This window comes from Lichenostomus cassidix, unplaced genomic scaffold (assembly GCF_008360975.1).
Source record: "Lichenostomus cassidix isolate B80296 unplaced genomic scaffold, HeHo_3.0 HiC_scaffold_34, whole genome shotgun sequence".
Taxonomy (NCBI): Eukaryota; Metazoa; Chordata; class Aves; order Passeriformes; family Meliphagidae; genus Lichenostomus; species Lichenostomus cassidix.
Window position 1 is genome coordinate 1,120,316 of NW_028147431.1, and position 11,872 is coordinate 1,132,187.

An 11,872-nucleotide genomic window follows, 5' to 3' on the forward strand; every position below is an offset into this window, starting at 1 on the left:
TGACATCCCAACTGGACACCAGTGACCAGTGCCACCAGTGACCAGTGCCACCAGTGATCAGTGACACCAGTGACCAGTGCCAAACAGCAGTGACATCCCAACTGGACACCAGTGACCAGTGCCACCAGTGACCAGTGCCACCAGTGATCAGTGACACCAGTGACCAGGGCTGGACAGCAGTGACATCCCAGCTGGACACCAGTGACACCAGTAGATACCAGTGATCAGTGACACCAGTGACCAGGGCTGGACAGCAGTGACATCCCGGCCAGACAGCAGTGACACCAGTGCTGGACAGCAGTGACACCAGTGACACCAATAACACCTGGCTGGAGACCAGTGACCAGTGCTGGACACCAGTGACCAGTGTCAGATACCAGTAACACCAGTAAATACCAGTGACCAGTGCCAGACAGAAGTGACATCCCGGCTGGACAGCAGTGACCAGTGACATCAGTGACCAGTGACACCAGTGACCAGTGACACCAGTGACACCAGTGACGTCAGTGACCAGTGACATCAGTGACCAGTGACCAGTGACACCAGTGACCAGTGACGTCAGTGACCAGTGACATCAGTGACCAGTGACACCAGTGACCAGTGACACCAGTGACACCAGTGACACCAGTGACCAGTGACAGAAGTAGCCTCCCGGCTGGACACCAGTGACAACAGCACCACCAGTGACCAGTGCCCAGTGACCACCAGTGACCAGCACTCCCAGTGCCACCAGTGCCACCAGTGAGCAGTGACCAGAGCAACCAGTGCCACCAGTGCCACACATGCTCTTGGTGACCTCAGTGACTGGTGCCAGCAGTGACCAGCAGTGACCAGCAGTGACCAGCACTACCAGTGCTCCCAGTGCCAAGTGCCACCAGTGACCACTGCTCCCAGTGCCAAGTGCCACCAGTGACCAGCGACCAGCAACACCAGTGCCCACTGACCAGTGGTCCCTGTGCCACCAGTGACCAGTGCCACCAGTGACCAGCAACACCAGTGCCCAGTGCCAGCAGTGCCCAGTGCCAGCAGTGACCAGTGCCCACCAGTGACCAGAGCTGCCAGCACCACCAGTGCCACCAGTGCCCACCAGTGGCCAGCACCACCAGCACTCCCAGTGCCACCAGTGACCACCAGTGACCACCAGTGCCAGCAGTGACCACTGCTCCCAGTGACAACCAGTGACCACCAGTGACAACCAGTGACCAGTGACCAGCACTCCCAGTGCCACCAGTGCCACCAGTGCCACCAGTGACCAGTGACCAGCAACACCAGTGACCACCAGTGACCACCAGTGACCACCAGTGACCAGCACTCCCAGTGCCACCAGTGCCACCAGTGACCACCAGTGACCACCAGTGACCACTGCTCCCAGTGCCACCAGTGACAACCAGTGACAACCAGTGACAACCAGTGACCACTAGGGACCAGTGACCAGTTCCAGTGACCAGTGACCAGCAGCACCACTGCCCAGTGTCCCCAGTGTCCCCAGTGTCCCCAGTGTCCCCAGTGTCCCCAGCGTCCAGGATGTCCCCCCCGGGCTGGCGCTGTGCCCCTCCGGCCGTGCTGGTGGCACTGGCGGTGGCACTGACCGGCTGGGGACTGCTGGTGGCCGCCATGGCCGATGGCCTCTGGGGACTGGGCGGTGGCCAGAGCAGCGCTGTCACCGCTGTCACCGTCACCCGCGGCCTGTGGGCCGATTGTGCCACCGACCCCGCCGGGGTGACATCCTGCGTGCCACTGGTGTCACTGGTCAGCCTGCCCGGTAGGGACAATGGGGATGCTGGGGGGTTGGGGACAGTGGGGACATTGGGGGGTTGGGGACGTTGGGGATGTTGGGGACATTGGGGGACATTGGGGACATTGAGGATATTGGGGATGTTTGGGATGTTGGGGACATTGGGGACAGTGGGGACAGTGGGGGCAGTGGGGACAGTGGGGATGTTGGGGACATTGGGGATGTTGGGGACATTGGGGGTGTTGGGGACATTGGGGACAGTGGGGGGATTGGGGACATTGGAGTGCCAGGGGGGTGACACAGGAGGTGGTGACCTTGGGGTGACCTTGGGGACATTGGGGTGACACTGAGGTGCTGGGGGTGGTGTGACAGCAGGGTGACCTTGGGGTCATTTGGGATATTGGGAACATTGGGGACATTGGGGTGGCAGGGGGGTGACAGCAGGGCTGTGACAGCAGGGTGACCTTGGGGTGACCTTGGCAGGGTGGGTGACACTGGGTGACACTGGGGGGGACTTTGGGGACATGGAGGGGACATTGGGGACACTGAGGGGACATTGGGGACATTGGGGATGTGGGACATGGGGACATGGGGGTGACATGGGGACACTGGGGACAGGGAGGGGATTGGGGACATTGGGGACTTGGGGACATGGGGTGACACTGGGGGACAGGGGGGTAACACGGGTGCGATGGGACCGGGTGACACCAGGGTGACCTTGGGGTGACCTTGGGGGTGGGTGACACCGAGTGACACTGGGGGGGACATTGGGGACCTCAGTGAGGGGACAGTGGGGACATGGGGAGCTGGGGGAGGGGACTTGGGGGTGACACTGGGGACATTGGGGACATTGGGGACATTGGGGTGACACTGAGGTGCCAGGGGGGTGTGACAGCAGGGTGACCTTGGGGTGACCTTGGCAGGGTGGGTGACACTGGGTGACACCGGGAGGGACACTGGGGACATGGGGGACTTTTGGTGACATTGGGGTGACATGGGGGGTGGTGACACCAGGGTGACATTGGAGGGACTGGAGACATTGGGGACACTGAGGGGACATTGGGGACATTGGGATGACCTTGAGGTGACCTTGGGGACATTGGGGTGCCAGGGGGGTGACAGTGGGGGTGGTGACACCGGGGTGACATCAGGGAGGTTGGTGACATTGGGGTGACCTTGGAGTGACCTTGGCGGGGTGGGTGACAGCAGGTGAAATTGTCTCAGGGGACATTGGGGACATTGGGGACATTGAGGGTGACACTAGGGTGACATTGGGGAGATTGGGACATTGGGGACATTGGGGACATTGGGGGACACTGAGGGGACACTGGGGTGACATTGGGGACAATGGGGGAGACATTGGGGACATTGGGGACATTGGGGACATCAGTGGTGGGACAGGGGTGGGGACAGCGAGGGACATTGGGGACATTGGGGACATTGGGGACACTGGGGACATTAATGGGGACATTGGGGACATTGGGGACATTGGGGACATTGGGGACATTTGGGACATTGGGGACATTGGGGACATTTGGGGACACTGGGGACATTGGGGACACTGGGGACATTGGGGACATTGGGGACATTGGGGACAGTGGGGACATTGGGGACATTGTGCCAAAGCCAGCGCTGGAAGCGGAAGGGACAGGGAGGGACATTGGGGACACTGCAGATGTCATTAAGGGGACAGCGATGGGGACAGGAAGGGACACGGCGAGCTGGGGGAGGGGACAGCGGGGACATTAATGGGGACATGGCGGTGACCTTGGGGTGACCTTGGGGACACTTTGGGGACATTAATGGGGACAGTGGGGACACTTTGGGGACACTTTGGAGACATTAATGGGTGACTTGGGATGACTTTGGGGACACCTTGGGGACATTGGGGACATTAATAGGGACATTGGGGACATGGCAGTGACCTTGGGGTGACCTTGGGGACACTTTGGGGACATTGGGGACATCGGGGGATAATTAGGGGGACTTTGGGCTATTTTTGGGTATTTTTGGTCATTTTGGGATATTTTGGGGAATTTTTTTTTATTTTTAAAAACAAAATTTGGGCTAATTTGGGGAGATTTTTTCGGAGTTTTTTGGGTTGTTTTGGGATATTTTTGGGGGAATTTTAAAACATTTTCTAAAAACAAATTTGGGCAATTTTGGGGAGATTTTTTCGGAGTTTTTTGGGTTATTTTGGGATAATTTTTTGGGATTTTTAAAATATTTTTTTAAAAACAAAATTTGGTTATTTTGGAGAAATTTTTTTTCCGAGTTTTTTTTGATATTTTGGGATATTTTTTGGGAATTTTTTTTATTTTTAAAACAAAATTTGGTTATTTTGGAGAATTTTTTTCGGAGTTTTTTTGGGATATTTTGGGAATTTTTTTGATTTTTAAAAAAAAAAATTTGGGCAATTTTGGGGAGATTTTTTTGGCATTTTTGGGCTATTTTGGGATATTTTGGGGGGAATTTTAAAAAATTTTCTAAAATCAAATTTGGACAATTTTGGGGAGATTTTTTTGGGCAATTTTGGGGAGATTTTTTCGGAGTTTTTTTGGGCTATTTTAGGTGTTATTTTGGGATATTTTTGGGGCGATTTTGGGTTATTTTCCCCCTTTTAGGATTTTGATATATTTTGATATATTTTGGGCTATTTTGAGGGATTTTTGGGTTATTTTGGGCTATTTTTGGGATATTTTTGGGTTATTTTGGGCTATTTTAGGGGATTTTTGGGGTTATTTTGGGCTATTTTGGAGGATTTTTGGGTTATTTTGGGCTATTTTTGGGTATTTTTAGGTTATTTTGGGCTATTTTAGGGTATTTTGGGTTATGTTAGGGATATTTTGATATATTTTGGGATATTTTAGGGATATTTTTGGGTTATTTTGGGCTATTTTAGGGATTTTTTGGGGTTATTTTTGGCTATTTCAGGGACATTTTTGGGTTATTTTAGGAGATTTTGGGGTTATTTTGGGTTATTTTAGGGGATTTTTTTATTATTTTGGGCTATTTTAGGGACATTTTTTGGTTATTTTGGGCTATTTTGGGGGAATTTTTGGGTTATTTTGGGCTATTTTAGGGATTTGTTTGGTTATTTTGGGCTATTTTAGGGATATTTTTTGGGTTATTTTTGGCTATTTTAGGGATATTTTTTGGGTCATTTTGGGATATTTTAGGGGATTTTTTGGCTATTTTAAATGGGATTTTTCCGGAGGTTTTTGGGCTATTTCAGGTGGGATTTTTTGGCTATTTTCGGGTTAATTTAACCCAAATTTTCCCGATTTCAGGCTACCTGCAGGGCAGCCACACCCTGGGATATTTTGATATATTTTTGGCTAGTTTGGGGGATTTTTTGGGTTATTTTGGGCTATTTTAGGGAGATTTTTTGGCTATTTTAAGTGGGATTTTTTGCGAGTTTTTTTTGCTATTTCAGGTGGGATTTTGGGGTTGATTTCCGATAATTTTGGGTTATTTTTTTCCCAATTGCAGGATACCTTCAGGGCAGCTGCGCCCTGGGGGATTTTGGGATATTTTGGGTTATTTTAGGGGATTTTTTCTGAATTTTTTTGCTATTTTAAGTGGGATTTTTTCGGAGGTTTTTTTGCTATTTCGGGGCTGATTTTTGGGTTTATTTCCGATTATTTTGGGTTATTTTTTTCCCAATTTCAGGGATATTTTTGGGTTATTTTGGGCTATTTTAGGGATATTTTTGGGCTATTTTTGGGATATTTTTTGGGTTATTTTTGCCTGTTTTTTGGGCTATTTTAGGGGATTTTTGGGCCATTTTTGTGGGGATTTTTTCGGAGGTTTTTGGGCTATTTCCGGCGGGATTTTTGGGTTGATTTCCGATAATTTTGGGTTGATTTTTTCCAATTTCAGGATACCTGCACGGCAGCCGCGCCCTGGCGGTTCTGGGCGCTGCTCTGGGATTTTTTGGGTTATTTTGGACTATTTTAGGGATTTTTTTTTTGTTATTTTAGGGATATTTTTGGGTTATTTTGGGCTATTTTCAGTGGGATTTTTTCGGAGGTTTTTGGGCTGTTTCAGGTGGGATTTTTGGGTTATTTTGGGCTATTTTAGGGATTTTTTTTTGGGTTATTTTAGGGATTTTTTTGGTTATTTTTGGGATATTTTTTGGGTTATTTTTGCCTGTTTTTTGGGCTATTTTAGGGGATTTTTTGGCTATTTTAAATGGGATTTTTCCGGAGGTTTTTTTGCTATTTCGGGGCTGATTTTTGGGTTTATTTCCGATTTTTTGGGGTTATTTTTCCCAATTTCAGGGATATATTTGGGCTAATTTTGGGCTATTTTTGGGATATTTTTTTTGTTATTTTAGGGATATTTTTGGGGTTATTTTTGCCTGTTTTTTGGGCTATTTTAGGGGATTTTGGGGCCATTTTTCCGGGGATTTTTTCGGAGGTTTTTGGGCTATTTCGGAGCTGATTTTTGGGTTGATTTCCGATAATTTTGGGTTATTTTTTCCCGATTTCAGGTTACCTTCACTGCAGCCGCGCCCCGGCGGTTCTGAGCGCTGCTTTGGGATATTTTAGGGGATTTTTGGGTTATTTTGGGCTATTTTAGGGATTTTTTTTGTTATTTTGGGGATATTTTTTGGGTTATTTTGGGCTATTTTAGGGATTTTTTGTTGTTACTTTAGGGATATTTTTGGGTTATTTTGGGCTATTTTAGGGAGATTTTTTGGGTCATTTTTAGCTATTTTAGGGAGATTTTTGGGCCATTTTGGCCATTTTTGTGGGGATTTTTTCGGAGGTTTTTGGGCTATTTCAGGTGGGATTTTTTGGCTATTTTCGGGTTAATTTAACCCAAATTTTCCCGATTTCAGGTTACCTGCATGGCAGCCGCGCCCTGGCGGTTCTGGGCGCTGCTCTGGGATTTTTTGGGTTATTTTGGGCTATTTTTGGGCCATTTTGGCCATTTTTGTGGGGATTTTTTCGGAGGTTTTTGGGCTATTTCGGGCGGGATTTTTTGGCTATTTTCGGGTTAATTTAACCCAAATTTTCCCGATTTCAGGTTACCTTCACGGCAGCCGCGCCCTGGCGGTTCTGGGCGCTGCTCTGGGATTTTTTGGGTTATTTTGGGCTATTTTTGGGTTATTTTGGGATATTTTAATTGGGATTTTTTCGGAGCTTTTTGGGCTATTTCCGGCGGGATTTTTGGGTTTATTTCCGATAATTTTGGGGTGATTTTTCCCGATTTCAGGTTACCTTCACGGCAGCCGCGCCCTGGCGGTTCTGGGCGCTGCTCTGGGATTTTTTGGGTTATTTTGGGCTATTTTTAGTTGGGATTTTTTCGGAGGTTTTTGGGCTATTTCAGGTGGGATTTTTGGGTTATTTTGGGCTATTTTAGGGATATTTTTTTTTGTTATTTTAGGGATTTTTTTTGTTATTTTTGGGATATTTTTTGGGTTATTTTTGCCTGTTTTTTGGGCTATTTTAGGGGATTTTGGGGCCATTTTTCCGGGGATTTTTTCGGAGGTTTTTGGGCTATTTCCGGCGGGATTTTTGGGTTGATTCCCGATAATTTTGGGGTGATTTCTCCCCTTTTAGGGTACCTGCAGGACAGCCGCGCCCTGGGGGATTTGGGTTTTTTTTGGGATATTTTAGGGGATTTTTTCGGAGTTTTTTTCCTATTTTAAGTGGGATTTTTTCGGAGGTTTTTGGGCTATTTCGGGTGGGATTTTTTGGCTATTTTCGGGTTAATTTAACCCAAATTTTCCCGATTTCAGGTTACCTGCACGGCAGCCGCGCCCTGGCGGTTCTGGGCGCTGCTCTGGGCGCTCTCGGACTCTCGCTCGGTTTTCTCTCCGCTCAGCGCAGCTCAGTGCGAGCGGCGGCGGGAGCGATGCTGCTGCTGGCCGGTGAGATTTGGGGGGTTTTGGGGGATTTCGGGGAATTTGGGATAATTTTGGGATAATTTTGGGATAATTTTGGGATAATTTTGGGTATTTTCAGGTCTCTCAGCCATCGGCGCTGCTCTCTGCTTTGGGATTTTGGTTAAATTTGGGTGATTTTGGGTGAATTTTGGCTGATTTTGGGTAAATTTTGGGGTTTTTTGGGTATTTTCAGGTCTCTCAGCCATCGGCGCTGCTCTCTGGTTTGGGATTTTGGGTGATTTTGGGTGAATTTTGGGGTTTTTTGGGATTTTTTGGGGGTATTTTCAGGTCTCTCAGCCATCGGCGCTGCTCTGTGGTTTGGAATTTGCTCAACTCAGGAGTTCCTCGACCCAAACACCATCGGGATCAGGTGGGAATTTGGGGAATTTTGGGGAATTTTGGGGGATTTTCGGGGTCCCTGGGGAGTTTTGGGGGAAATTTAGGAATTTGGGGGGATTTGGGGGGTTAGGGAATTTAGGGGGGGGTGGGATTTGGGGGATTTTTGGGGATTGGGATTTGGGGAATTTTGGGAATTTAGGGGAATTTGGGGAGTTTAGGGTGAATTTTGGGGAATTTAGGGTGAATTTGGGATTTAGGGTGAATTTAGGGGGAATTTGGGGGGATTTTGGGGGATTTGGGGGGAATTTTAGGGAATTTTAGGGAATTTGGGGAGATTTTGGGGTTCCTGGAGGGGATTTTGGGGGGCCTAGGGGAGATTTGAGAAGGGATTTGGGGGAAATTTTAAGGGATTTGGGGGGAATTTTGGGGTTGATTTTGGGATGATTTTGGGTTGACTTTTTTTTTATTTTGGGGTTGATTTTGGAGTGATTTGGGGTTGATTTAGGAGTGATTTTGTGCTGATTTTTTAAATTTTGGGGTTGATTTTGAGGTGATTTTGGGCTGATTTTTGGGTTGATTTTGAGGTTGATTTGGGCTGATTTTGGGTTGTTTTTGGGGTTGATTTGGGGTGATTTTAAGTTGATTTTGGGCTGATTTAGGATTGATTTTGGGGTTGATTTTTTTAACTTTTGGAGTGATTTTTTGGGTGATTTTTGGGTGATTTTGGGTGATTTTTGGGTGATTTTGGGGCGATTTTGGGCTGATTTAGGGTTGACTTCGGAGTGATTTTGGGATGATTTTGGGGTGATTTTGGGGATATTTTTTGGATGATTTTGGGTGATTTTTGGATGTTTTTGGGGTTATTTTGGGGTTTATTTCCGGGGGGATTTTTTGGGGTGAATTTGGGGTTAATTTTGGGTGATTTTGGGCTGATTTGGGGTTAATTTTGGGGTGACTCTTTGGGTTAATTTCGGGTAATTTTGGTTGATTTGGGGTTGATTTTTGGGTGCATTTTGGGATAATTTTGGGGTTAATTTGGGGTAATTTTGGGGTTTATTTCCGAGGGGGTTTTTGGGGTGATTTTGGGATAATTTTGGGGTGATTTTTGGTTGCTTTTGGGGAGATTTTGAGGTGATTTTGGGGTTGATTTTGGGTTGATTTTAGGGGGATTTAGGGTTGAATTTGGGGTGATAGAGGATTGATTTTGGGGTTGATTTTTAAAAAATTTTGGGGTGATTTTGGGTGAATTTTGGGATAATTTTGGGGTGATTTTTGGGGTGATTTTGGGGTCATTTTGGAATAATTTTGGGGTGATTTGAGGTTGATTTTCGTGTGAATTTTGGGATAATTTTGGGATAATTTTGGGTGATTTTGGGGTGATTTTGGGATAATTTTGGGATAATTTTGGGGTGATTTTTGGGTGATTTTTGGTTGATTTTCGTGTGAATTTTGGGATAATTTTGGGATAATTTGGGGTGATTTTGGGGTGAATTTCGGTCTAACCCCTCCCCCCCTCTCCCGCCCCTCCCCCCAGGTTCGAGCCTGGCCCCAGCGTGCCGCAGGCCGGGGGGGGAGGGGCGCTGCAGGCGGCGGGGGGAGGGGCGCTGCTCTGGCTGGCCCGAGGAGGGTGAGGACTGCCCCTCCCCCACCCCGAACCAGACCCCTCCCCCACCCCTCCCGACTGCCCCTCCCCCACCCCGAACCAGACCCCTCCCCCACCCTGGGGTCCCAACCTGAGCCCCTCCCCCAGCCCGGAGCCCCTCCCACTCAAACGCCCTTCCAGGCGCCCCTCCCCCACCTCTCCCTCTTGCCCTCCCCCCCCTCAGCCCCTCCCACTTCCCAAACCCCTCCCCCACCCCGAGCCCCTCCCCCTCCTCCTCAGCCCCTCCCTCTCTAGCCCCCCCACTCTCTAGCCCCCCCCACTTCAGACACCTCCCTAAATTCCTGGGCCCCTCCCCCACCCTGAGCCCCTCCCCCACCTCGAAGCCCCTCCCCCAAGCCCCTCCCCACGCAAACGTCCGTCCAGCTGCCCCTCCCCCACCTTCCCTGACTGCCCCTCCCCCACCTCAGAGCCCTCCCTAAATTCCCGGGCCCCTCCCCACCCTCAAGCCCCTCCCCCACCTCAGGCCCCTCCCCCCCCACCCCGCCCCCACCCTTATGCCCCTCCCCCACCTCAGACACCTCACGCCCCTCCCCCAACCCGGGCCCCTCCCCCACCCCCTCTCAAGCCCCTCCCCCACGCTGAGGCCACGCTCCCTCCCGCCCCTCCCCCACCCCAGCCGCTCCCAGCCTGGACCCCTCCTTACAGCCCCCCCACCCACCAAACCGCCCCTCCCCACCCTCGTCCTGAGCCCCTCCCCCTCTTTAAGCCCCTCCCCGCTCAGGTGCCTCCCCCCACCCTGGGACCCCAGCTCATTGCCCAGCCCCTCCCCCACCCTCTGAAAACCCCTCCCCCACCCCCCAGAACCTGGGCCCCTCCCCCACCTCTCCTCTCGCCCCTCCCCTCCCACACCTGGATCCCTCCCCTACCCCAGCCCCTCCCCACACCCGGCGACCGCCCCTCCCCACCCCGGGAGCTGAGCCCCTCCCCCACCCCCTCTCCAAGCCTCCCCACCCCCAACACCCTCCCGAACGCCCCTCCCCACTCAGATGCCCCTCCCCACTGCAAGCCCTCCTCCCGGCCTCTCCCCCACGTCGCCCTCCTGCCCCTCCCCCACCCTGATGCCCCTCCCCCACCCTCCAGCCCCTCCCACCTCTCGGAATCCCCTCCCCCACCCTGAGCCCCCCAAGCCCCTCCCCCACCTCTCCCCCTTGCCCCTCCCCCACCCTCGGCCCCTCCCCCACCCTCATTCTAGGCTCCTCCCCTCTCGCCCCTCTCCCTTTCCGGTCCGGGGTTGTGGGCGTGGCCTGACCGCCCCTCCCCCACCCTGACCGCCCCTCCCCCACCCCGCAGGCCACGCCCACCGCTGGCTCCGCCCACCGCCGCTGCCCCTCCCCCCGCGCTGGGAGACAAGTATGGCAGGAATGAGTATGTGTGAGAGAGAGAGAGAGAGAGCTGAAAACGGCCGAAAATTGCCCGAAATGTACCCAAAAACAGCCTGAAATGTTCCTGAAAATTCCCGAAATATTCCCGAAATATTCCCAAAAATGTCCTGAAATATTCCTGAAATATTCCCGAAATATTCCTGAAAAATTCCCGAAATATTCCCGAAATATTCCCGAAAAATTCCTGAAATATTCCTGAAATATTCCCGAAATATTCCTGAAATATTCCCAAAAATGTCCTGAAAAATTCCCGAAATATTCCCAAAATATTCCCGAAAATGTCCTGAAATATTCCTGAAATATTCCCGAAATATTCCCCAAATATTCTCCAAAAATTCAGGAAATATTCCTAAAAAAATCCCGAAATGTGCCCCAAAATGTCCTGAAATATTCCCGAAATATTCCTGAAATATTCCCAAAATATTCCCGAAAAATTCCCAAAATATTCCTGAAACATTCCTGAAAAATTCCCAAAAATGTCCTGAAATATTCCTGAAATATTCCCCAAATATTCCTGAAAAATACCCAAAATATTCCCCAAATATTCCCCAAAAATTCAGGAAATATTCCTAAAAAAATCCCGAAATATGCCCCAAAATGTCCTGAAATATTCCTGAAATATTCCCCCGAAATATTCCCCAAAATATTCCCCAAAAATTCCCGAAATAATCCTGAAACATTCCTGAAAAATTCCCAAAATATTCCTGAAAAATTCCCAAAATGTTCCCGAAATATTCCCAAAATATTCACGAAAGATTCCCGAAAGGTTCCTGAAAGATTCGCAGTAAATCCCCAAAATATTAAAACTGAAAAATTCCCGAAATTGACCCAAAAATAGCCTGAAATATTCCTGAAAA

The 11,872-nt window shown here is 49.7% G+C and overlaps 1 protein-coding gene across 2 annotated transcripts; it reads left to right on the top strand.

The window, feature by feature from the left end:
* The first annotated feature begins 946 nt into the window (after nucleotides 1-946).
* LOC146423097 (claudin-15-like) lies at nucleotides 947-11,058 on the top strand. 2 transcript variants are annotated; one of them, XM_085045134.1, is made up of 6 exons: nucleotides 947-1,003; nucleotides 1,347-1,762; nucleotides 7,485-7,616; nucleotides 7,920-8,001; nucleotides 9,505-9,597; nucleotides 10,924-11,058. In XM_085045134.1, the coding sequence occupies exons 2-6, from the start codon at nucleotides 1,525-1,527 to the stop codon at nucleotides 11,006-11,008; spliced, it is 630 nt and encodes a 209-aa protein (XP_084901260.1). In that variant the 5' UTR covers nucleotides 947-1,003; nucleotides 1,347-1,524; the 3' UTR covers nucleotides 11,009-11,058. The 2 variants fall into 2 exon arrangements, with proteins under 2 accessions (XP_084901260.1, XP_084901259.1); XM_085045133.1 differs by lacking the exon at nucleotides 947-1,003 and having other exon boundaries at nucleotides 1,168-1,762.
* The last annotated feature ends 814 nt before the right edge of the window (nucleotides 11,059-11,872 follow it).